At 38.7% G+C, this 26,946-nt stretch overlaps 1 protein-coding gene across 3 annotated transcripts in view; it reads right to left on the bottom strand.

Moving 5' to 3' along the window:
• Positions 1–26,649, bottom strand: part of gulp1a (GULP PTB domain containing engulfment adaptor 1a) — a 94,110-nt gene extending 67,461 nt beyond the window's left edge. Inside the window, exon 1 of one of the 3 annotated variants that reach the window (XM_080902427.1) lies at positions 26,465–26,649. In XM_080902427.1, the coding sequence (XP_080758553.1) occupies positions 26,465–26,558 (94 nt within the window). In that variant the 5' untranslated portion in view covers positions 26,559–26,649. The remainder of the gene's footprint in view (positions 1–26,464) is intronic. The other 2 variants (XM_080902432.1, XM_080902428.1) reach the window with 2 other exon arrangements.
• Between the last annotated feature and the right edge of the window lie 297 nt (positions 26,650–26,946).

Below are 26,946 nucleotides of genomic sequence, written 5' to 3'. Positions count from 1 at the left end.
AAAAAGGCTTGGCTCCACACTGGTACTGTCAGGCTTTTCAGAAATGAGTCAAACCTCTTTAATCTTGTGCTGCAGGACTGTTTTGGGGGTTTGAGAGAAGCTGGTGAAGCTGCGTTTAGTTTTATATATTTCTGTTTGCTGGTACGCTCCACTGATTAGGTATACTTGTATATTAAAGTCATTATGTGCCATTCATCATGCTAAAAGCAAGACTGAATATTACATTTCTCTTTTTTTTGATCCAAGACATCTGAATTTGCAAGTAGTAGCTGTTTGTTTGTTTTTTAATTGAGGTTTTTTAAAATAAGCACAAGAAAAGCCAAATCCAGGCTGTTTTCTTTGCTTTTCTGTGAATATGCATTCCCTAAGAAGCCAACAGAGCGTATTAGCAAAGCAAAAGTTTTGCTTTCCTGCTTTTGGTCAAATACAAACTGCTGCCTGTAAGTTAACACATCATTTTGTACTAAATGGACTGAAAAATGGTTCATTCAAGGCTGCTGTTAGACTGCCTTTTTAAGTCAAAATCTTTTTCTCCCACATGTCTCCCGGGGCCCAGTTGTCAATCGAGCACAACAGGGGTTCCTCTCTCTCCATCCTTGTTTCCTGACTGTGTTACTAACACCCCAAAAATCCTCTCATGTCGACAATCCTTTGCAGCTCTCCTCTGCAAACTCTGTGAGAAGTTATATATTTGTTTCTCTAAAGGATTTCCGAATTATTGCTTTTAATAAATAAAAAAAACGACTTAAAGTTACAGAGAAACAGAGCTGCGCTCCATTAAAACATAGTCTTCACAGTTACAGTATTGTGCTGTGAAAATGTGATACTCATTTAAAGAGTCAGACAGGTCTTCTAATGGCTCAATTCAGAGCTATAAACTTGTCAGAGAAGTGAAGATATTCTTCAGTGAGTCGAATCTGCACAGAGTCACAGAGAGGCTAAGCTGCATTTTTAGCACGCTCACATTACTGGTTCAGCGTGAGGTTAAACTCAGCAGTGGCTTTTACTCTGAATCTATTCTGGGAAAAGCGACCTTTTTCAGTCTGCTGACCTTTGTAAACATCACAGCTGCTGTGATGTGTTGACAGCTGGCTTCGGTTTTGATTTTGAATTTGACGAGAACGCGTTAGACGATAGGTTGGATCCACTGTGACAGCAAATCATCTGTTTTCATTATCTTTATTGTCCACTGCACAAAACATTGTCAAGTGTGACACTCTAAAGACAGGGCAGCAGGAGTATTCTTTAAACTGAGCCCCTCTAATATAGTAAAACATGGAGACAAGTTGAGTGCTTGAGGGACAGATGAAGACTTTAAGCTTAGATAATAACACTCTTGTATTTAAGCACGTACTGCGAGGACAAGGATTTTAATAGTGACACAGCATGAAAGAAGAGTTAGAGTAGACAAGCAGGACACTTTAGAGACTTTATTCTTAAAGTCACCTTTGCACAAGAATGTCCTTGCAGTTGCTCACATGCTGAATGATAAACAGAAAATGGGGAGTTATAGCTCTAATATCACCTTTTAATGTGATAATTTCAATTAAAAAAATAATCAATATGAAATAGGTCTTTTCTAAATATGTGTAAAAGGAAAATACATCGTGTAGTGAATTATTTACAAATGTTATATCTTGCACTGGCACATTACCATCATCTCTCCATCTGGTGGACAGTTAAGGCTAATGAGAAGTCATTAGCAGACATGTTTCTAATAGGATGCTTTGCCTGAAATGTGCAATTTTCTCGACTTAATTTTTCCTTGGCTTTGCACTTGTCATATTATGTGACTGGGAGGCATGATGGAAAAAATGACACACTTCTCCTTGTGAAACTGCGTTTATTTTTAGACTTTCCGTTTCATTCTGCACTTTGTCACATCTTCCTCATCCACAGCTTCTCCAGCGAGGGTTATAATGATCATGAAACAAGAGAGCGAAGCAGCCAAACAAACGTCCGCGGTTTTGCTTCACACATCCAGTTTTCTTCTTCCTGAAACTACCCCACCCTCACTCCCCGCCTTGCTTGACCCAGTGCCACCGCTGCTGAGCTCTCATTACTCTAATAGAGGCGCTGATAGAACATAGAGAGATTGTAAAAGTTAAGTGCAGAAACTCAGTGCATGAATCAAACCTGGGGTATTATTTGACAGCCACAACAGGGAAACAGGAGATTGCGTCAGCTCTATAGCTAAATGCGGTCACTCTACTGATATGTTAGCGCTCTGAGGGAAATTAGCTAACATAGTGTGCACCAGTTTGAATTAAAAAATAAATAAATAAATGTTGTTAAATGAAAAAAATGTGTCTTCATAATAACTGAATAATAGTGTTTGAGTAATGGCTGTAATTATAGGGATTAGGTACTGGTCCGTGGCCATGGGGTTGGGGACCGCCGCAGGTACAGGTACCGTCTCAGGTACTGGTTATTTTGAAAGAAATGTTTAGGCATTAGCATAGCGACCAGAGAGCATTAAGGGGCAGAGAGGAGGATGCTACTCTCAGTGTCGTTGGTGCATTTCAGGAGGACACTGCTAATAAAGTTAAACAATTACACTGAATTCGTGTTTATTATTATATTTACAAAACACCACAGTTTTTATCTTGGTCGTATTTTATAGTGTTGTATTTATCCATGACACCTTAAAGGCCTGGTCTGTGAAAGTATTGTCTGACGTTAAACCGGTCTGTGGTGCAAATAAGGTTGGGGACTGCTGCTCTAAAAGGCACCAAAACTGCAAACATAACTATTTTAATTGGAGTTTGCATGGTCTCTCTATTCCAAGTTGCCATACTATAGTTCTAAAATTTGATTGGTATAGTGGCTATAGTGTTCATAGGTCTAGTATTTGTACATCTCATCCAATGAGAAATGGATGGATGGATGGATGGATGGATGGATGGAATTTGTATATTTCTGCCCATCCCTGTATCCTACAGTCATGAACCAAACTTCACTAGAGTAGATTTCACTCAGACAAAGTAAGACAGATCTACTACTGACTTCAAAGTTCAATGCATGTATGGGCCACTGGCCAAAACAATCTGCCAAGGGGCTATCCTTCTTTGTCAGTGTACAGAGCAGCTTTGACAGGAAATGGCCTTGAGGGTAACTAAGCAAGCGAAACACATCTTCTGACTTCTTCTAGTTCATCTTGATTTAGTGCTTCAAATCAGGGTTCAGGATTCCTCCCTTCTTACACTGACCTTAAACTCCCTATAGCACTGAATAACACACCCTCAAAAGCACCTCATCCAAAGTGAAGTGAAAATGGTTTGTTCACATCTTAACAAGTTATTATGCTTCACCAAACTGTTATCTCGCCTATCTATATGGCAGCTCATGCATGAAGCATATCTGTGGCTGGGCCAACTAACACTGGACCCATTACATTAATTCTTTATGAAGTACAGCATTTGTCACACTCCAGATAACCTTTCTACAGCCTGTCAAGAACAGACGTACTGTGTGCACTTGTACAAAATGAAACCTCCCCACTGGGATTTTCAGGTGAACAGCCATTTAAATGTGCTTATCAATCACTGTCATCGCAGCACACTCCACAACAAAAGCAACAACTTGTTTCTGTTTTGGTATAAAGTTGCACCGCACAAAGTCAGAAGTCATTTGAAATGCATTTCCCTTACTTCTCCCATAAAAAAGGTCTGCATTTCCAGACAAGAGACACTTACGAGTCAGCATGTCACTGAACTTTTCCCGAAAGCATAGAGCAGTCTACATACTAGCTTCTATGGTGCACTGCTTTATCTCAAAAACATTCCTGCAACAATCCAGATTCTTTACTCGTCATTTGAGGCTTAAAATATAATCTGCCTTGAGGATTTGTTGAGATGGTGCCCACTAATTATTTGCAAAGCTTTAAAAACAGTATCAGGCTTACATAAACTTGGCTGGTCAATGCAGTTATGATCAGAGGTCCAGACTGCCCAGCCTACTGGCTAATGAAGACAGAATACAAGGTAGCAGTGTCACAGTCCAGGGACAGCATCTTCCAAGAGAGAAAAAACTCAAAAGAATGACCTCTGCTTGTCAAGATATATGGGCTGTAATAGCAATATACAAAAAAAAAAAAAAAACCCAGAAAGACCCCCAGCCTGATGGTGCAATTGAACCCAGGACTAGAGCAGGGCGATATGACCAAAAATATTTATCACGATATACATTTGAAAATTTGCAATAATGATATAACTGACGATATAATTGACACTAGACAAAATACTTTACAACTCCTCAACTTTATTAGTGGGAAAAAAAAACATCAATATATTTTCACTTAAACAAGCAGCTGTTTTTTATGTGCATTAAAGTTATATAAAAAATTAACAGTGCAGGTTATACACACACAATACGGTAATATTATGTTGAAGTACAGTACGTATCACTCCGCGAGGCTCCTGCCTACGATAGCCGTAAAGCTCCGACAATCCATCAAGCAGTGCAGGTTCGTAGCTTAGCAAAGTTGTACTGAAACATCTGACAGCTTTTCGAGCGCCGTGTACATAAAATCGTTTCGAGGTCAGTAAACACAACCAGAAATCATACATAAAGCACACGGGATTATAAGGGGTAGGGCTGTGCGATATGACTAAAATCTCATATCCCGATATAAAACATCTATCATCCGATAACAATATAAATCACAAAAATGTAACATTTTCTGTAAATTCTGTGAATCTTGGGCTGCTGAAGTGTTTCCAGCTGGGCATCGTGTACCTGGAGTCGAATGTTTTAACCGATGCATGAAACTACACGGCATGCTACGGGGGAAAGCCTGTTCTAACGTTTGAGTCTAAGGTTTATTTTTTAGCACCTGACGGCTCCTTTTTGCTTCTCATCCGTAAATACTCTGCATACTTTTTCACATGATTCCGTTTACTTTGAAAAGTCTCAACAGGATCTTGAGCTTTATTGTGAAAGGTTTATGTGGAAAATAAACAAGCGGACATGCGATGGTTTTACCGTCGTTGTTGCTAACGACAACACATAAAAACAGCCGCTTGTCCGTCTGTTGTGTGGTTTTATTAAATATAAGAGAAAGAGAGAACTTTAATAAATGAATATAGCCACTACAGTGACCATCAAAACGATGAGAAAATATTGCCGTAAACAGTTTATTTTGCGACACCACGAAACAAACGATTGCGTAAAATGAAACGATAGATGTTTTTATATCATCATCCGATATATATCGTTATGTAGAACAGCCCTAATAAGGGGTACTGTCGATTTTCAGAAATATCAAATGATTGATTTTAAGTGTACCGTATTTCCCAAAAATGGTATGATATAGCCCAGCCCTACCCAAGACCACTCTCTGTAAACATTTTTTAGTTTTATAATTCAAGAAATTCATCACATTATACTTTCTGGAGCAACAAAGCAATCACTCATTGTTAGAAGGTCAATGTTTTCCTTAAAATACTGCAATGTGAGTGATTTTCATCAATATTTAAGTGATTGAAATGTTTCCTTACAAACTAATTTAACAGCTCATTACTGAAAATAGAAAAATTTAAAAAGCACTTCAGAGAAGCACTCTGAGGAAAAATAAAAGAAAAACTTGTGTGTTTTGTGTCAGAATTTTGTGTTTTTCCCTAGATATATTAAAGTACAGCATCATCACTGAATTTAAATATTTCAGTTTGTGTTCATGCATTGCAGAAAGGTTTTATGAATTCAGATTGGGAAGGAATCAATTCTTACATTTGTACAACATGAATTTTAATCAGTCCAACCAGATATATTTCAAGCCATTATTCCAAGCAACAAAGCCATCTGTGCAAACAAACACAACATGAGCCCTGCCAAGATCAAAGTGGTTATTCTGAGGTAGTTTTATCAGGAGACCTCTCCTACTGTAGCCAGCATGTCATGTTTTTCTAAGTATATTAATGGTTTGAAGCCACAACAAGATCAATATTGGATATTTTTGACTGTCTGTGACTCTGTGAAACATCTGATATTCTGCACTTTGTGAATAGCTGAGCACATCAGAGCCAAGCAGACGTTCACTCTGTGTTTTACATCACAAAGCAATTATTTTATGTTATAATTTACATACATTGGTAAATGGTAAATTTATATAGCGCTTTACTAGTCCCTAAGGACCCCAAAGCGCTTTACATATCCAGTCATCCATCCATTCACACACACATTCACACATTCACACACTGGTGATGGCAAGCTACACATTAGAAATGAACATATCCTACTTCTTGGTTCTGCATATTTTAACGTGTTTGTTTCTTTTCTGTCAAGTGCAATGACAACTGTATCTGTGTGGAGTCGGCCTTAACGAGTGTAGATACATTACTAGCAGAGACAATGGTAGAAATGCGGGAAGACAGAATAGCTCATTTATACATAGGCTGTAAGGAGGAAGGCTGGGCTGCGCCTGTTGACTAGGCAGTGACTTGGATGGGTACACGGACAAAGTGATTAGCATCCATCATTGCCTGTTTCTCTTGACAGCAAGAGCACTGTGACAGATGAGGGGACACAATGAGGGGTGAGACAGCAAAGCGTGGCAGCAGATAGAAACCTGGGAGGCAAGAGGGTGACCCTGGTCAGCTGACAGGAATGACAAACTTAGGACAACATATTAAAGGTCAAGATAAGGATAAAGGACATTTGCTGTGTGTCAGTTTGGGTCTGAGCAGCCATTGTATGTTGGTGGGAAGGCAGGAGAAGATGCATTAGTACAAATCTGTACGGGGTATGCTGCAGAGTCATTTTAAGAAACTGCCACTGAAGACAAACATCAGGCTACAGGGCATTCCCACATCTTATTATAGGCTACAATGGCTCTCAAACTGTCACAGTGTTCTCTAAAAATATGCCAATGCAAATGTCAAGTATCTGCTCTTAGAGCAGGGCTGCAGAGCAAGGATATTCCCTTATATTTTATATTCCCCATGTAGAGGCATTCTTTGGTCACACCAGTGTGACTAAAGACCACAGCTAAGTGTTTAAAACATCTGACTTCTAATGTTTCCCTGTGAGGAGGGAAACTTCAAAGCAGCAGCTTGGCTTTTTAAATTGATTAAAAGGACAGACTATTTCTGGTAAATGGCAGTCCATTATAAAACAGAGCTGTAAGAGCTCCATTTGCTACTATGCATTTTTTTTTTCCATTTCTAGAAAGCACAACCCAAAGGAGTCTGAAAGCACAGTTGAATCAAAAGTAGTTCACATTAAAATCCTTCTAGATGCAAGTGTTGCCACTCTTCAGCAATTTTGAAATGCTCCCAGATATTATTTATTTATTCAAACAATTAAATCAATGTTTTAAACACTCATTAGCACTCACAATAACCTCTAGTCAACTATCACTTCAAATCTATCAGGCTTTTCTGTCTCCCTGCCGCCATATTGGTTCCTGCTGATCACAACAAGCTTTTTAGGGTATTTGGTGTTTCTATACTGGCTGTGGTGTGACTCCTCTCTTTCTCTGTCCTGTGGCCCTGTGATGTACTGGCAGCCTGTCCGGTGTATACCCCTCTTCTTGCCCTATGGCAGCTGGAAGAGGCTCTAGCCACCTCGTGACCTTAAAGCAGAGAAGTGTTTAAAAAAAGCTGGCTGAATGGAAAACCCCATGTGAACAGTATAAGGAACACAGAAAGTCAGTCTTATAAGCTGTAAAAACAAATGAAACTGATGAAAACAAAAGTGCATAAAGGCAATAAAATGTGAGGCATCATCATCATCAGTACAAGTTGAGTTATAGTGAAATACAGAGCATTCAGAAAGCTGTAATGTTTAGTGTAATGTTTTTTTCTGTGCACACATGCCACAGCTAACTACAGTAGCTTGCTAACACAAGCACTATATGTATAAAAGTGTTGCACCACACCTCTTAATCTTTGATATCAGCTGGTTTCAGTCCTGTTGCCAGAGGTGTATAAAACCAAGGACCTTTTACACACCTCTGTGAAAGAATGGGTCAATCTGAGCTTTACACTGATCATAGAATATCTAAAAAAATATTGATCTAATGATCTTATCTAATATCTAGTTGATCGTTTTTGCAATATGGAAAGTTACAGAGTGGGTTCACCAAGTCCTGATGTGTGTAATGCATAAAAGTCACATTGCAAAGTTCCTCTGTCATTAACACAAACTGTACCGGAAGCTTCATGTCATGGCTTTCCATGTCTGGGTGTATAGCATGGGTATAGTAAATGGTAAATGGCCTGTATTTGTATAGCGCTTTGCTTAGTCCCTAAGGACCCCAAAGCACTTTACACTACATTCAGTCATCCACCCATTCACACACAGGTCATGGCAAGCTACATTGTAGCCACAGCCACCCTGGGGCCCACTGACAAAGGCGAGGCTGCCGGACACTGGCGCCACCGGGCCCTCTGACCACCACCAGTAGGCAACAGGTGAAGTGTCTTGCCCAAGGACACAACGACCGAGACTGTCCGAGCTGGGGCTCGAACCTTCCGATTACAAGACAAACTGCCAACTCTTGAGCCACGATCGTAGCTGACATTAGCTACTAATATTTCTAATATTTCTAACTGCTAACTAAGCAAATAAAGCTCAAAATCATGTAACATCTAATATTTTTTAGAAAGATGGGAAAAGATGCATCACAGCTGCAGAATGGTGGGTTGCCACCAAACTTTTTTTTAAAAGGTACATGATTCACATATTTTATATTTAACATTACATCTTAATGTGCTGGACGACTGGCTTAAACATTCCTTCGCTCTCTGTCTTATTCCAGATGATATAAGATATTCATCCTCCAAGAGATTCAGCTCATATCTTATATTCTTCCTTCCATGTATCATGTTGTCATGTTGACCTTGTTTTCATCTCCTGTATGTGTGCATGGTGTGAGTGTCGTCTCCTGTGGTTTGTTTCCAGGTCTTCATGATGGTGCAATGCTGGTTACACCTGGAAGTTGGTGCATAACCTCCCCATCATATTTCTTCATGAGGTGGAGGTGTATTTTTTTGTCTATATTAAATCTACGATTGCGTTCCGTACCAACAAGATACCTATTCTTTTTACTTAATCCTTCTCATGGGAGTTTTTCCCTCATTCAAATAGCATTCTTATGCTGCACAGATTTTAAAGCAGCTTGAAAGGTGTAACGTGTTATGGTAACAAGAAATGAACTGACCTTTGGTCATTATCTATGATTTAAAAACATAAGATTTCCAGGTTCCTTACGACTTGCCACTGGTGTTATTCGTACATTAAAGATCCGACCATGTTTCCCTCATTGACAACCACTTTCTAAGCAGTCTTTTTTTTTTTAAGTCTGGTTCAATCCCAAGACAGTGAAAGAAATATGAAATAACCTTATGATCACATGACAAAGCCTCTCTCATATGTGACTCAGTCAGCCCCACACTTGACTGCACCAGTGTCCGTTTTAAAGGTACTTTAGCCAACATACAGTTATGCTGGTGAGTGTGTAAGGGCAGCAAACAGAAAATAAATGTGAAGTCAGGCATTTCTGACCCAGTTTTAAAACTTTATAACCTGCCACGCTGCTCCTGTGAGTTACTCTATAAACATTAAGCTAAAATAAGTGCTTTGGCAAAACAAAATGTAACCTAACTCCAACTGCCAACTGCCAGTGCATGTTGGTTTATCTGTACAAAGGTTAAACACACTTTAGATGTTTAGATTCGTGATTGTCAAGCAATGTACGTGGGACAGGTGAATGAAATGAAATTCAGATTAAGCATTATGTGACAACAAGTGCGCTCACCCGTCACATCATTACAGACACCTGCGCAACCTCAAGCAATCCAATGAAAGAGCATTGATAGAAATTTTGCTTTTACTGAGGGTCTATGCTTCTGAGCATTCACAAAGTTTGGAGAATTTGGTCTCTAAATGGTAATTTCAGCTGCTATTCAGTGAGCCCATTTTACACACAAAAGAGGCCAACCTGGAAGAATGATGTGACAGGATAGTGTTTAAGAAAAAGACTCACAGTGAGCAACATAGTCTCCTTTTACAAAGACAAACTGTCAGATCAGAATCAAACAAAGGAAAAGTAATTATTGAGCAAAAACAGCTTTAACTGCAATTCAGCTAAAAATGTTCTTCCTTCCTCGAGAATGATCTTAGCTGCTGTGGAAGAGGACTACTGAGACTCTACCCAGCTAAGCTTGCCTCAACAGAGTCACCCTCCAGGTCTGTATCTGGGCTCCTGCACAAAGAGCTAACCCGAACTGCTGTTAGAGCTGCAATTACATACTAGATTTCCTCACTGCCTACTAGATTTCCTTACAGTACTGCCAAAAGGATTTTTAAGCAACCACCATCCAAGCTGGTGGGCTAGATAAAGAAAAAAAGACAATGATGGGAAAAGAAACAACAAGATAAATGGAATTTTTATAGCAGTACTGTATAGCAATACATCAACAAAGCATGGTACAAATGATTCATTGACCTGCAGTTGTAGTATTTGGAATTTTATTTCTCTGAAAATACCATCATGAGCAACACTGAAAACAACTTGTGTTTTTTTAAAGGCCTGATATTTCTTTCATTGTACATTTTATCAAACTAGGTGATCTTATTTCCAAGAGATTCTTATATTTGCAACTTTACTCATGTGTAATATGATTGTATAATCTATACCAATTACCAAAACTATGTTTTATATATTCAGAAATGCAGTAATTTTTTTATCCTCTCTTTTAGGAGTGCAAAATATTTCAAAAGAAAAATATTAATATATTTCTGTCTATCAGTCTAGCTCTCCATCTATCTTTAAAAGTGGACAGTTTAGTCTGGTTTACTCTAAACTAGCTGCACTGCAGCACAACAAAAAAGTTGCTAATGTACTTCAAGGGATCCAGAATTCCTGCTACTCTTCTTTCCATTAGTGGAGAGAAAGTCTAAATTGCACTGGAGAGCAAATAACTACTGTCTGCTTGAAAAGCAAAGCATATTTTACTGGTGGCTCCACTGCACCCTCCAAAAAAAAAAAAAAAAAAAAAAAAAAAAAAAAAGTACAGAAGTTTGTTCCTTTTTCTGTGAAAGCTCGGGGGCTTCAAAGAATGTGGCACCATGGTGAATGTATGAGCCTCTGGTGGTCAGTGCCATTTTTCATGCAGTAGTTTGCTCGGCAAAGACCTGAGGATGGATGACACCAAGAGGCAGGATAATCTTAGAAAGGCCATCGCACCCTTGGGGATCAAGCTGGAAAACCTCTCCTATTGTTTGCATTGTTCCTTAACAGCCAAACCTTTATACTACTCATGAACTGAGAAACCATTAGTTGCAATACTATCAAAAATGTTCACGGCATTCACTACACATCAGCAGGTCTCACTTATTTCTGGATACTTTTTGGATTCTGCTGCAAAAGGGCATTATGTAATTTTTTGGCAGGGTTACCTTCCCCTTATTGAGAGGTCATGTTGTCTGACTTAAAGTTCAACACACAACAAGTCACAAAATATGATTAGTTAACAATTCAATGTTTCTGTGTCCAAATCTGGAAAAAAAGATTTGGATGAAAAAAGGAAAACCTTGTCAAGGGTCTCTCGCCTAGTGTTAACCTCGTCTACGCTGAAATGGAAAATGGACGGATGAATGTAGTAGAACAAATACTAAGATACTAGATTTCATCAAAATACACAGGAAGGCATACTCCAAGGATCGTTCTTCTTCCTCGGTTTCTATTCATCAAAGTGAAGAAAAAAGAAAGAAAAAGTACTAAACAAGTTCATTCCAACATGAAAGGCAAATGCTGTTCTGTGTTCAAACGACACCATTACATCAATCTGATAATGAAAAGTAATAATTATGTGGTTTAATTTTGTGGTTTCATTACAGTTTTTGCAAACAAACCACAACACTGCAAAGTAGCTTAACTGAGACGGCGGCTAATGCATCGAAGTCATAAAGAGGTGTTATGTTGTAGTCAAGTTCGAGCACAGACAACAGCCATAGAAAAACACTGAAATCCTCGATGTGTTTGCACAGGGAGGCTGCAATTTAATGAGCCCAAATAAATCTAATTAGTTTTAATGTGAATGATCTTTATGGAAGAAGCTTCCAGGCTGATAGTGTAGAAGAAAATAAATAACGGACTTGAGAAGCAATTTACTCCAGACTGCAGCCTTGGCAAAACATCTACAACGCATAAATAGGCATTCGGGTCTGTGAGGATGAGATATGCGCTCTACTCAGGCAATGAACAGAGAAATCAGCCTCCTAACTAAAACGTGAAACAATACCAATAAAACACACATAAATCTTGCCAATTCATTATCAAAAGGAGGATAATGCAGTTGTGTTGTCTCGAGTGCATAAAAAATGCCAGCTGGAAAGAGCGCTTTGCCCTGTGAAATTAACGCTACTCATCAGGAAATAAAAGAGCCATAAAAAGGCGTCTGTTTTCGCCCACAACGGGATGACTTTCTGAATTAACTGTGGACACCTTGGACACCAGCATGCAAGTGATTTCTTTGGAGGTGTTGGATCAGGAGGACATCCATTATAAAGCATCAGCCAAATTGGAACACCAATGGTGACGGCGTTAAGTTCGTCTCCCTGTCTGATTTGCTCAAAACCATTACCTCTAAATGCTGCTTGTCAGCTCCACAAACGCTGAATAGTATCTATGAGGGTATGATGTAATGTAGACTTTTTATTCCCGACACTGCTTTTCACTAAATGTGAATAAAGATGAGAACCAGGGCAAAACATGGAGGGTTCTGATTTGTCAAAAATTAAATAAAAGCTATCGAAGCTATGTGCTCAAGTCCTCAAGGATAAAACAGCAATGTAACCGTTAGGGCTGCCACAAACGATTATTTTGATAGTCGACTAGTCACCGATTATTTTTGCGATTAGTCGACTAATCAGATCAATGGTCAATGGTAACTTTATTGTCCCTGATGGGAAATTGATTCGCAGTATGTCAAAACAAACAACAAACATACAACCAACACATCACGTACACTCATTAAAAAAATACTATAATATAATATAAGCCTGATAAAACAACCTAGATATTCCATCGAAAAAAGTGCAATGTGCAATGGCAACAACACTTACAATTTAGTGTTGTTAATTAAGATAATAGCACTAGGTACAAATGACAATTTTTACATCCAATGCATCCATTGGATGTAAAACGTACAGCTTATTGCACCAGCATGCATCTGCTCTTATATAACTATCATTAGCTTACAGCTTTAAGTGTTTAAGGTCTGTGCTAACTAAAAATAAAGATAAGATGATCGTTTATTGAATTTAAATGAAATTTGCAGATTGTTTCGGTGAAGTTTAATAAACTCAGCCATCTGCTCCTTGCTATCTAAAATATAACAGGACATCAGAGTATATTCTCGAGCATCTCACACTTCTGATAATTAGTTGTCTGCTTGACGTTTATTCATCTGTGTAAAAACTATAACTTTAATTTCAGCCAAACCGATTTACTCAGGAACAAATAAAATACTGAAAAAAAGACAAACAATAACATTTTTAAGTTATCTAAATGACTTATATATCATGTTTAACCTGAGTAGCGAAAGACGGCGGTGGGTTTGAAAACGATTTGCAGGGAGTCCGGTGTTCTCACGGCTCTAGTGAGCCTTGAACCCCAGCTAGCTATCGAGCTGGTGGGTAACAGGTGTCTCCGAAAACGTCAGAGCGCTTTTGAAAATATGTGGTGTCCTGATAAACTGAGCAGATATTTGAGGTTTACACAGCTACATTCTCGCCTGAAAATATGTTAAACGTTTATTTTGTGACCCAGAAAGAATAATAAGAGTAATATTAAAACTAAATAGCTGCCGCCATTGTTGGAAACTGAGCAGGGCCGGGATGGGCCGCGCTATGAATTCTGGGACACAGTTTCTTCTTCTTCGAGGTTTAACGGCAGCTGGCATCCTTGTACATGAAGTGCTGCCATCTTCTGTTTCAGTCCGTTATTACACTGTTAAATCCTATTACTTATTCCTGCGTCTGTTGGGATCTTACAAAGCTTCAAACGACGCATTGACTATTAAATTAGTCGTCGACGATTTAGATAGTCGACGTAATCGTGACTAGTCGACTAATCGTGGCAGCCCTAGTAACCGTATAATTTTTGTATGAAATAAATTTTAAGTCAGCTGTAAATCTTCATCTAACTTACTGTCTTTGGTCAGAAGACAGGAGTTTTTACAGTTGACAATAAACATGTTGATCTTGCTGAACTGAATAACTAGTAACTGACCACTGTTACCAGCCATCCCAAAGACTCAGCTCGGTTCAATGTCTAGTTTGAGAAGAAACAAAACTGGTTTTCTAATCCTGTCACAAACAGCAACAGATTTCAGTGGCTTTCAAACAGCTCAGCAAAGCAAGACAGAAAACTGAAATTACCGTTTGGTGAAAGACAGCTTCAAAGCACAGCGACGCTTTTGTTAGACTTCTGAAAGATGAATGTAGTCAGCAAACCAGATGCCTGATTACCACATGTTAAAGAGAATGCAATGCTTAATAAAGGGCAAAACTGTGCGTGCTTGGCCAAGCTCCCGTGGAGGGCCACAATTTGTGCGACGAGCAGAAAAAGTCACATTATTTATGAATATACTTGACCATTGTAAATCAATTGTAAATTGTAAATCATTGCTTTAGAAGTGTTCTGCTGTTTTATTTTAATTAGTTTTTGACAGAAGGACAGCAAGAGTGATGTTTACACGATGGTAGTGAGACCTGATGTGATGTAGGGTTTGGAAACAAAGGCACTGAGAAAAAAAAAAACCAAAAACCCCCCCCAAAAAAAACACAGAATTGACAGGATCAGAAATGAGTACATCAGAGGGACGGCTGAAGCTGTGAGCGGTTTGGAGACAAAGTAGAACGTGTGCAGAAGAGCGATACAGACCACAGAGGAGGTTAATCAATGAACCGAGGGAGGACGTGTAGATTGTTGGTGTAACAGAGGAGGATGCTAGGGGTAGGGTATGATGAAGCAAGGCCCTAATGTATATAGCATATCATCATAAGGGTCTATTTAACTCTGACCCCTTGTAGCCCCCTCAATTTCTCTTCCTCGGGATGAAGGTAACTCAGCACCCACTTTGCACTGCTAACACGGTTTTGCTTATCACTGCAAGTGCAAGTCGCTGAGGTTCTCAGGCATTCTGAGCTCAGTTGTTGCCACATCACAGCTACTCCCTTCCTGTTTGTCCGCCCTTTAAGCAGTTGGGTAATAACAATAAATGCTCAATTCATGTGAATTAAAAACTGAATTAATGTTAAAAGTGACTGAAAATCTATTCACTGTGAAGGTTGTTTTTTTTAATAAATAGGAAACATGAGAAATATAAATGTACACAACAAACAATGACATGTCAGTGAAGCAGTAGATTATATGGTTCATGATCAATCACAATATGCAAGTTACTGTAATGTGTTTAGTACAGGAAGACTAAGATGGCTTTGACTGTCTGTACTGCACAAATTAATTAGAATGAAAATCCACTGAAAAGTAAGTAAATTGTTTGAATACAGTATTGTTAATCACATCAGGAGCAAGAATCTTGTGAAAGTAGTGCATGAATGTAGACAGACACCAGATACACTCAAGAAAAAAAGAAAAAAGAAAAAGTAAATCAGGCCACTAAATGTCCTTAGAACTTAGACCCATAAGGTGATCGTTGTCTCTAAGTTTGATAAAATTCTGACTAATAATAATGAAGGAAAAGTAATTCTTGTGAATTGTGGATCGACTGATGAATGGACAGGATCCTCATCATGGCAGGAGCGCATCAGTCTTTTTGGTCGTTTGAGCAAAAAATGGTAGTTTCGTGCTGCCTAGCAGTAGACTGCTCTACTGTAATTTAACTGGGAAGTTATTATTTTATTATTTGTGCCAGTGCTATTATTAAGTATTTTCCAGTGCCCTTTCAACATCCTCTTTGCCATTTATATCAGGCAGATGGTATACTTTCTATATAGATAGATCTATCTATCCACACACACACACACACACACACACACACACACACAAATGTCCAAGCTTTCGTCTTATGATAGAGCAACTGTCACTCCTCTACTATATGCTGATTACTGACTCATGGTTGGTCTTTCAGACACTCTGGTCCATTATGATAGGTTTCAATGATTTACTTGCCAGATCCTTTTTAAGTGAGATTTAATGTTTAAACAAACTGAAAGATGGAAGTGAGGCTTTCGTGTCTGAGTGGATAACTTATTCTGACGGCAGTATGGTTAAATAATGACTCAACTAAGCTGCCATAGTGGCTTGATCACGCATAGTGCCATAAGAATACAAATATAGCATATGGGGAAGATTTTACACCACCCTATCGTTGTGAACTTGACCACAGACATGCAAACACATTGAAGTTTGACTTCCACACAGAACCAAAGCTCATTTCCTGTGAATAAGCTAGCTGTCACGGTGAGGGCGAAAGTGCAAGAAAGTGTCCAAAAAGTCAGAATTCTGAGAAATGATGGAAAAGATTTTAGCATTCAGTCTGTATGTCTGTTGTGTCTATTTATAGTTACCATCACTATCCAATTTTGATAGCAATATGCGCTAATTGTGAGAAGCCATGTTTCTCATCCCATTAGCTTATCTCTTACAAAGGAAGAAGCTCATTTATCAGGAAATTACATGGCACAGAGACTTTTATTAATCAAAATGTATAATCTTATCCAAGTCTTGATAAGCAGTCCTCACTGACATTCAGCTGCCTCCAACCTTGCAATGACATGAAAACATTTACAAGCCATGGGTTAACAGCAAAAAGCCAAACAAAAGTAATGACACAGATAAGTATATGAAAAACTAAATGTGTGAATTGTTATGACTAATTTCAGGTTTGCAAGCTGGTTTGGCTTTGCCAATGTCATGCACTAGATTCAGAAAATGCACACAGCATGCAAAACCACACACAGCGCCAAAGATGAAGACCACATTAAATCAAATCAGTGGTTGTAATTCGCCTCAAATCAGAGGAAGGCTAAAGTCACAGTTTGAAAGCAATAATGTAATAAGGCTGACGGGAGTTTTCTTCTCATCAGCTCGCCTGCTCATTTTTCTTTCATCATTAGCTTCCCATGTCTCAGTTGTGATTTACTTGTGAGATCAATCTGACCTATCCCAGAGACAGGCAAAGACATTTCCTCTAAATGTCAATGGGCAACAGATGGGTATGAATACAAAAGCTCTTCTACTTTTTCATTCACCTTTCTCATCTCTTTTAATATTGCAGTGTTTAAAAGGCTACAGCAAGAGATTATAGACACAGACTCTCTTTTTCATAATATTTTCAAGTGACATGTTTAGGATATAAAAGTGCTCTTTTTAAATATTTAATTTAAATGCATATTAAGAGTTGGAACAATCAATCACTGAAATGACTGATTGTTTGAGTATATTTGGTTGTTGCTATTTTCATTTAGAAAGTATACAGATTTTTGTCTCTCGAGTGCAAGGATTTGCTGATTTTTCCCTTTTTTAAATATTGTTCATAAATATCCGCTTTTGCTTGCCCTGCCACATCACTAGATGAAGAAATAGAAAAAAAAACCTCCCCTGGCTCTAGAAACTTGCGTTACACAAACAATTAACTGATAAAATAATGAGCAGACGCTTATTCATGGAAATGCTAAATGGTGAATGATTTTATCGGTAGGAATTATTTTATTTTTTCTTACCAGCCGTTTAATTATTTGTCATTTATTCAGTTCAGAAAACATCAGGGTCTGATGAGAATTACATTCTACATCACATTTAAAGATATTGTTTAAAAAAAGGAAAGAAAAGGAAAAATTAATTTATCAAATCGTCTTGTGGCCTTCACCTTCGCACGTAGATTGACTTTCCTCTGTTGTCATGGAGATTCTTCTTTTTTTTTTTTTTAGTTGAGAAAAATCACAACAATCTCCGGTCTCAATCTACATAAACTCTCCAGGAAATTTACAGTAGGTGGTCTGGAACATATTTTCTCTATATTTATACTCTTCTGAGGTGGTTCTAAAGAACTGAGACCACAGCGTCCAGTAAGAAGGACAAGTTCAGGCGACAAAACGATATCACATCCACCACCTATGCACGCCACTGGTTAATATCAGTTGACTTACTTAATGGTGAACAACATTATGCTGAAATGTATAATATTAGCAGAAATCCAATCATATGTAAGAGTGGTATACAAATGATTATGAAAATTCAAGCTAATATAGCAGCACTGCTGCAGAGTACCTGACATGAATGATTGAATTTGTATGTACAAGGTCTGGGCTTGCTATGGCATTAGATGTTCTATCTGATGAGTTTGCCCATTCATTTCGCTGCACTGGCAGAAAAACCCAAACAAAAATATATGGAAAGTGATTTCTTGTGTCGGGGAGCATAGATCATAAAAGCTCAACTACATAATTGGGAATTACAGTAAAATCCCAAGGATCTGGCTCCAAACCAAGCTTCCACAGAGGACATGTCTGAACAGCTTATGAATTTAATTACTTATGGCACATATTTTTGTAGACCCAATATCATACTTAAAAAGATTAGTGCTAAATGCTTACAGTACTAACCATTAATGGGTTACCTCTCAAAATTAAATGCCAACCATGAACAAGTATGTCATTTCTATAGAAAAGAGGCAAGCACGGTGTGAGCTCTTGTTTCTCCCTATAGTATTGCTCTGCTGCCTGCCTTAGTGTCAGCACACTCTCCAGATTGCCACCCAGCATATTTCAATTTTGACCATATGTGCAGCTGACCTTTCAAAGCACTACCTGTGAGAGTGAAGCTCTATAGAGAGAGAGAGAGACCGTTCCACTCATGCTGTGTTTTATAAACCCCATCAGATTATAACACCTTCACAACCTTGGGAAAAGTACTGCACTGGAAAACTGGAAAGCTGCACAATTGAAGGTATGAAATGCTGAAAGGACATCATTGGGAAAGATTTTACCCTAAGACCGTTTTTAACGTGGTATCCAAGGAGAACAAGTAATAAGATGGTTCATTTATCATGCTGAAAGTTTTCATTAGGACCGTCACCTTGTTACATTCACTTATTTAGCAGAATTATTTACCCTTGGCTCATTTGGGGTTTTTTTAAGGGAGAATATACAACCGCAGTGTGTCGAGACGACACGTTCATGATACGAGTTTTCTACTTTTGTTATTATCTCCCATTTTATTTTTGCAGATTTGTTTTATTGGACATATTTCTGTGACAGTGACCTCTATATCACCACGCGCTGGTATGGATCCAAGCAAACCTAATTAGTTTTAAAACCACAGTGTGCCAAGTAAGTCACAAAACTATTAAGGGTCTGTATTTTGTGCACTATAAGAATATCCATGAATATCCATTGGCTGATTTTGTTCTAGCAAGCATGACTGTATTAACTAAATCTCAGAATTTAACTTAATTTGACACACAAAATGTTTTTCCCCAGAAACAGTCATTTAAAAGCCCACTGTATGAGTGCACAAAAGAGGCTCTACTGTTCTAACCTTCACTGCTCCGTTTCTAACTTGTTTTTCTTCTTCTTCTTCTTTTTTTTTTTATAGCTATAACTGTTATACTAATGTATCCTATTAACATAATGATCTCTGAAAGTTTGAAAGAAATGCCTCAAAGAAGTAAACATGAAAAGTACCAGGCTAATTGGTTATCTGATCTGACTTTAATCTGTCCATTAGTAATGGCAGGCGAGATATTTAATCCTATACTGATCCTGAAATGTTACAAAGGTCAACATGCAAACTATTGAATTATTGCTTTGGCTTATTTAAAAAAAACAAAAAACATATGCTCATTTTTAATTTTATCATCAGAAATGCAATTTCAACATTTATTTAAAGGACTAAAGATGATGTTTCATAACTTTTTGGACTACTTTATATTATTGAGAATGCTTACTATGTTGGATCCTCTGAAATAATTTATGCAGCAGAAAGTGGAACAAACATGTTGTTTTCCACATCAAAGCACTGAAGTATCCATTTTTAAAGTGTTTGGGACTTTAGCTGCATTCTTTGTTTCTTCTCTTTTTAGGTCTTAATATGCTCCCAAAATGACAAATCATTTGAACAACACAAAAGATTCCATTAGCTCCGGGGCAGCCTCTATTAAGTGGAACAACACCAGTATCACCCAAGAAAAGTGAGACAAAAGAAACTTGACACATGTATGGAAAACAGGCAGCACCATTCAAGGTTCATTCAGCTCAGCTCGCTTCCTTTGCAAGAGCTTGTGATTAATTGAGATGTATATGAACTGCTTAGAAGATTCGTTCAATCACAGAGGTGCTGAGACAACAGGCTTTGACACTTCTGAGCATCGACACCTTTGCCAAGCAAGACTGAAATATCAGTTTTCTTGACTTTGGCGAGTCATCGGTGAGGGTTTTGGACCAAGGCACGACGAGGCTGAGAAAACTGAGTCAGTAATAGGAAGAACCTTAATCTTCCTGCCCCATTTTTATTCCAGAGGTAACAGCTGCAATAGTCATAGTGGATGAAAAGTTGTTTGATGTTTCCAACTGCACATGAGGCTGCAGTCACTTCGGCTTTCCAGCAATCTGACAGCAAACTGCTCGAGGTGGAATGATGAACTTGTTGTAATAGAGTTTCTGGCGACAGTGAGGCATTGAGAGCACAGGCTGATAGTAATGATGATATCAGTCACTGTGCAAGCGTGAACTGATAGATAGACGTGTCTGCTGAACGTTCTGAAGGCAGGCAGACAGTGGCGAGCACGAGCGCTGTCAACATTACAGGAGCATATGCAGATTTTACTCAACTACCTAATGTTCCGACATGCAGCCTCCAAGGTCGCCAATCAGTGTGTTAATATCGTGCTGCATTTTGCAGTGATGTGTCATCTTAAAGTGTCTTAAACAGAGAAACCAGAGGACAACACACATACAGTAAGGAGGCTGAGGTCAGTGTGACAAATGGTTGATGGTTGCTGCTTGGCTACTTCAAGAAAAAAAACCTGTGCACCACTTCTAATTTTCACAAAAATAAAAAATAAAAATATTAATATATTACATATAGCATTAAATCATGGGACCATCATCTAGCATTATTTTTATATTATATTTTATATATTTATATTATTTTTTTATCATGAATTGTCAAAAATTCAAAGCAAACCTTGTATATTCAAGGAGAGGAAGAAACATTTGTGTTTTTTGCTATATTTTACCTGAAAATAAATCAACAATAACAACATAATTGTTAATTTTCTGTGAATGGACAAGTTGATCAAAGAACTATCCATTTCTGCTCTTTTTAGGCTTCAGGAACACACACAAGCAGAGACACCAGCTCAACCTGCACAGCCTGCGTATCCAAGGCTGCTCTTTAAGCTGTCATCCACTACCTACACTGATAATAAGTCTTCTCAAGATATCTCTGATTCAGCTCAGCGGGTGACCAATTGGGCTCAGCAAATACACAAAACAATTTCCAAGTGGAAATTCTGCTACAGATAACCTGAACCCTATTTGGTTAAATGCTTGCCAGCATTAAATGCAAAGATGCATTTAAACCTCTGAATGTTTTGCATGTAATTTCCATTCAAAACACCCCCACCCACTTCCCATCTGCATTTAATTTGGTCAAGTCTGAACTCACTGATGTCACACAAGACCACTGGAACTGAGAGAGCGAAATGAATACCGAGGATAAACAGTTTTAATTAATTTAGAAGCAATATAAATTACTGTGCATAGAGCAGAACTTCAATATTATATATTCATATCATATCAGCTTTAGATACATTTAGATTTTATTCAGAACTAAAAGCTAATTAGGTTGATTCTCTATTTCCATAAAAAACCCTGTGTGAAATGCAAATACAAACAGAAAGCAATGATTTGCGCTTCTCATAAACCCATATAGTATTCACAGCAGTACACAGAAAATATATCAAATGTTTAAACAGAGACATTTTACTAGTTCATAAAAAGTATTAGCTCATTCTGAATTTGATGGCAGCAGTACGTCTCAAAAAAGTTGGGACAACAAAAAGCTGGAAAGGTAAGTGGTACTAAAAAGGAAACAGCTGAAGGAACATTTTCAACTAATTTGGTTAATTGGCAGCGGGAGTGTAAGATGGGCAAATGGGTTTCAAATGAGCATCTTAGAGAGAGCCTCTCTGAAGTAAAGATAGCCAGAGCCCATCTATCTGCAAAAACCTGTCTACAAATTGTAAAACAATTTAAGAATAATGTTCCTGCATATAAAACTGTGCAGATATCTCATCATCTACAGTACATAATATCATTAAAAGTTCCAGAGAATCTGGAGAAATCTCTGTGCGCTAGAGATGAAGCAGAACATATTGGATGCCTTTGATCTTCAGGCCTGCAGGTGGCACTTAGGGCTGCCACGATTTGTCGACTAGTCACGATTACGTCGACTATCAAAATCGTCGACGACTGATTTAATAGTCGACGCGTCGTTTGAAGCTTTGTAAGATCCCAAAAGACGCAGGAATAAGTAGCAGGATTTAAGAGTGTAATAACGGACTGAAACAGAAGATGGCAGCACTGCATGTACAAGGATGCCAGCTGCCGTTAAACCCCGAAGAAGAAGAAGAAGAAGCAGCTGTGTCCCAGAATTCATAGCGCGGCCCAGCTCAGTTTCCAACAATGGCGGCAGCTAGTTAGTTTTAATATTACTCTTATTATTCTTTCTGGGTCACAAAATAAACGTTTAACATATTTTCAGGCGAGAATGTAGCTGTGTAAACCTCAAATATCGGCTCAGTTTATCAGGACACCACATATTTTCAAAAGCGCTCCGACGTTTTCGGAGACGTCTGTTACCCACTAGCTCGATAGCTAGCCGGGGGCTAGGTCACTAGGGCGGTGAGAACACCGGACTCCCGGCAAATTGTTTTCAAACCCACCGCCGTCTTTCGCTACTCAGGTTAAATATATATGAGTCACTTAGATAAATTAAAAATGTTGTTGTTTGGCTTTTTTTTTTTTTTTTTGTTAGTATTTTATTTGTTCCTGAGTAAATCGGTTTGTCTGAGATTAAAGTTATAGTTTTTACACAGCTGAATAAACGTCAAGCAGACAGCTGATTATCAGAAGTGTGAGATGCTGGAGAATATACTCCGTTGTCCTGTTATATTTTAGATAGCAAGGAGTTTATTAAACTTCACCGAAACAATCTGCAAATTTCATTAAAATTGAATAAACTATCATCTTGTCTTTATTTTTAGTTAGCACCTTAAAAGCTTAAAGCTGTAAGCTAATGATAGTTATATAAGAGCAGATGCTGCTGGTGCAATAAGCTGTAGTTTTACGTCCAGTGGATGATGATCTGATTAGTCGACTAATCGCATAAATAATCGGTGACTAGTCGACTATCAAAATAATCGTTTGTGGCAGCCCTAGTGGCACTGCATGAAAAACAGACATGATTCTGTCATGGAAATCTTTGCCATATGCTCAGGAACATTTCTAGTAATCACTCTGTAAAAACAGCTCACAAATGCAGGTGCTCTGTGTGCAACGAAGAAGCCATATGTAAAGATCCAGAAATGCAGCCAGCTTCTTTGGACAAAAGTTCAATTAAAATGGACTGAGGCAAAGTGGAAAACTGTTCTGCGGTCAGACTAATGGAAATTTTAAATCTTCTTGGAAAATGTGGACACTGCATTCTCTGGACTAAAGAAGACAGAGACCATCCAGATCAATTAGAGAACATTAGAGCCTCTGGATTTGGCAGCCTGCACAGCACGATCAAGACCTTCAACGGCGAGAGGAATGTACAGGATTTGGAGCATCATATATTCCCATCCAGAGGACATCTTTTTCAGAGAAGGCCTTGCAAACTTTGGTAAGACAATGATAAACTGCATATTACATCTATTACAGTAACATGACTTCCTAGCCAGAGTCTGGCTGCTGAACCAACTGAAACATTTGATGAATCATGAAATAAAAAATACAGCAAAGCAGACTTCCTGCATCAGACTGGTGTTTAAAGAAGAGATAAACATGACCCCATTCCAACTCGTGAGACTTATTGCAATCAAACTCATAGCAAAACATAAAATAAAATTAGCTAAAATAAGCCAATTTCAATGGAAACTAAGGAAAAGATTTCCTGTTCCAATGCATAACTTGGACCAAACTCTCCACAATGTCAAACTCATGACGGTAGAGCTTCTGGACACATGAGTCACATGCAAGCCTTTTTTTCTATCTGATTCCACAGCAGTCTTCAGTCTCGGATAATAATACAGTTGAAGGTAAATATGCAGTCAGGTATAATTGATCAGGAATCAATAAAGAATACGACTTACAATATATGAAGATAATAGAGGTACTATCAGCAGTAGCTTATCTATCTTAACCGCAATCTCAGTAAGTCAGTTTCACTCCCAAGTGCATCATCCAGCACACATGCTCACAACACACACAAAAATTGAGAGAAATTAACACTTCCTAGACTATTTAATCAAAGCATGTTATTATTCCTTAGTTGCTGACAATATACAGAGTACCAATGGGATGCAAAACAAATGGCACTTGTCTGTCTTTGACTATAACAACACACGACATGCCTAACTAGGACATGTACTGACTATGCCAAAAGCCTGTAAACGAGAGTGAGGACTGAGGGGAAAAACAGCTCCGGGTTCAAAGGTTTAGCAATCACTGAATAACTGCAGGGACCAGAAATGGACTCAAAAATATACCCCTTCTGATGTCCGTGTAGTCTCCTCATATGCTATTTAAAAATATCTCATGTTGTTTTGTTTGTTATATATTCATTCAAATGTGTTTTTAAGGCATGTTGTTGAAGACTTTTATTGCATCTTAAATCTGTACCTCCCCCAATATCAGCAGTAGTTTCAAAGTCACTATTGGGCTCTAAAATCAATCAAGCATACAGTTTAAAGCCCCTGTATTTTATGAAACTACCCCCCCCCCCCCCCCCACACCCACAAAAGACAATATCACACTGCTGAAAAATATCAACAACAGTCTTTATGATTGTGCTGAGAGCAAAAGTTCCCCTAACAGAGTAAATCACAGGCTGCCAAAAACAACCAATGCCAAGACTACTGAAGGCCAGTAAGACGCTGTCATTTATTAATTAACATGACCTTTATTTTACTAAGACCTCGATGCCCACATTGTTCTTGACTTACTCCGGGCCGAGACACTGCAGCCCCGAATGGCTGTTTGTACAACCCTCAAGGCTACTTCATAGAGATTTTTACTGCATACAATATGACATGCTTGACAGATGCTATTTAGTAACTACTACCAGTCACAGAAGGAAAAAAAACAATAATAACCCAGAGCTCATTCAGCTGCTGTTATACCATGAGTCTGTCAAGAGTCGAGACTCAAGATTGAACATTGAAAATTTGTGAAATCATGCTGATCTCAACAAGTCTTCCCAAAATCTCTATTTCGCCACAATGGGAACCAGTGACTCTTCAGCCATAAAATGAACACTATGTGGCAGAAACCAGAAGTACTAGAATGCGCAGAGACAGCACTATAAGTCCTCATAGTAATGGGCACATGATCTCTCCACAAATTAGGGTCCACTACTTAAGTCAGTGATGTCTGGCAGCACACAATGGCAAGCTATTTACAAAGTTATTAACATCGCCAATCCCCTGCTGTCATCTTCTGCTGAAATGGTTATCTAGGCAGGGTATGATGAAAGCTAAAAGCCATTTCATATGCCTTCGCAGACTATGGAGGTAGATCAATGTGCCTCTTCTCACTGAGAAAATAATAAGGCGATGCATTACACACAATCACACACGACCTCATACTCAGTACAAAGGCACGCACACAGCGAAAGCGACGAAGTCTGAAATGGCAGAAAATGTGATGTTTGAAGTAGACATTTATTGGTGTATCCCAGCTGCAAGTGTATCCCCCTGTGTGTGCCTCCAATGTTAAATACAATGATCCAAAATAACGTCACTGCAAATGCAAATGAGAGCGACTTTTTTTTCTCCCCCTCTTCCTTTTATTTGAAAAGCGTCAATGAGATGCGGGGAAACGAGCAAATATCCACTACCACTAACTTTAAAGTGGCGGAAGACGCGGAAAAAAATCATGAATAAAGATTTTTGAGTGAAAATGTTTGAGGCAAACTCGACGGAGCTCAGTCCACCTTGCACGGACTTGCGCAACAAAGTTTCCCGTTAGGAGTTAAGGGAGAAATGAATTCGGGAACAACGATGCCTGCCTCCTCCCAAAACTCTGATTTAAAGAAAACAAACAAACATATTATAAACAGCTCAACGCAACTGTGTCAACTTCGTCTTGGTGGCAAACAGCATATCGCACAGGCGCAAGAGTGCAAACGATACACAAAACATTCCCAGCACAGGCGAGAAACTCGATGGTGAACTCCAAACAGCAGGCTCGGTGCTCGGGAAACGGAACGCAGAGCGGCCGTACTTACACTGGAACCACAAAGTAGTGCGAGCAGTCCCGGAGAAAACAAGTCCACGATCCCCGGCGCTGCGCGGTCCGAGCTCCACATCCAGCAGGCTCATTCCCTCCTCTCCTCTCCTCTCCTCCTCCTCCTCAGCTCGCCTCTACAGCTGCTGGATAAGTTTGCTGACGTCAACAAGCACTCAGTCTCAGCCGCCAAAGCTCTTTGGTGGAATAATACATGGAAAAGGAGGGGAAAGACGCGACCGGAAAGACCCGGGGAGGCAGCCATGTACGTTAGAGGTTGCTCATGCAAGACAAAAAATATACAAACAAGCCAGAAAATTTCACCACTTGTTATTATTTAAAATATATATATAATGTAATGAAGTAGAGTTTAATAAATGCTCAAAGCGTTAGTACTGCTAAATAAATACATCACTTTACCACTACTAATGTGTTCCAGTTAAGTGGCTTTACTTTTGGTGAGCAATTTGACTTTACTCACCA

The sequence above is a fragment of the Rhamphochromis sp. 'chilingali' genome (genome assembly GCF_963969265.1).
Source record: "Rhamphochromis sp. 'chilingali' genome assembly, chromosome: 14".
Taxonomy (NCBI): Eukaryota; Metazoa; Chordata; class Actinopteri; order Cichliformes; family Cichlidae; genus Rhamphochromis; species Rhamphochromis sp. 'chilingali'.
Note: the sequence above shows the minus strand (reverse complement) of the source record. Positions and strands in the feature narration are given on the sequence as shown.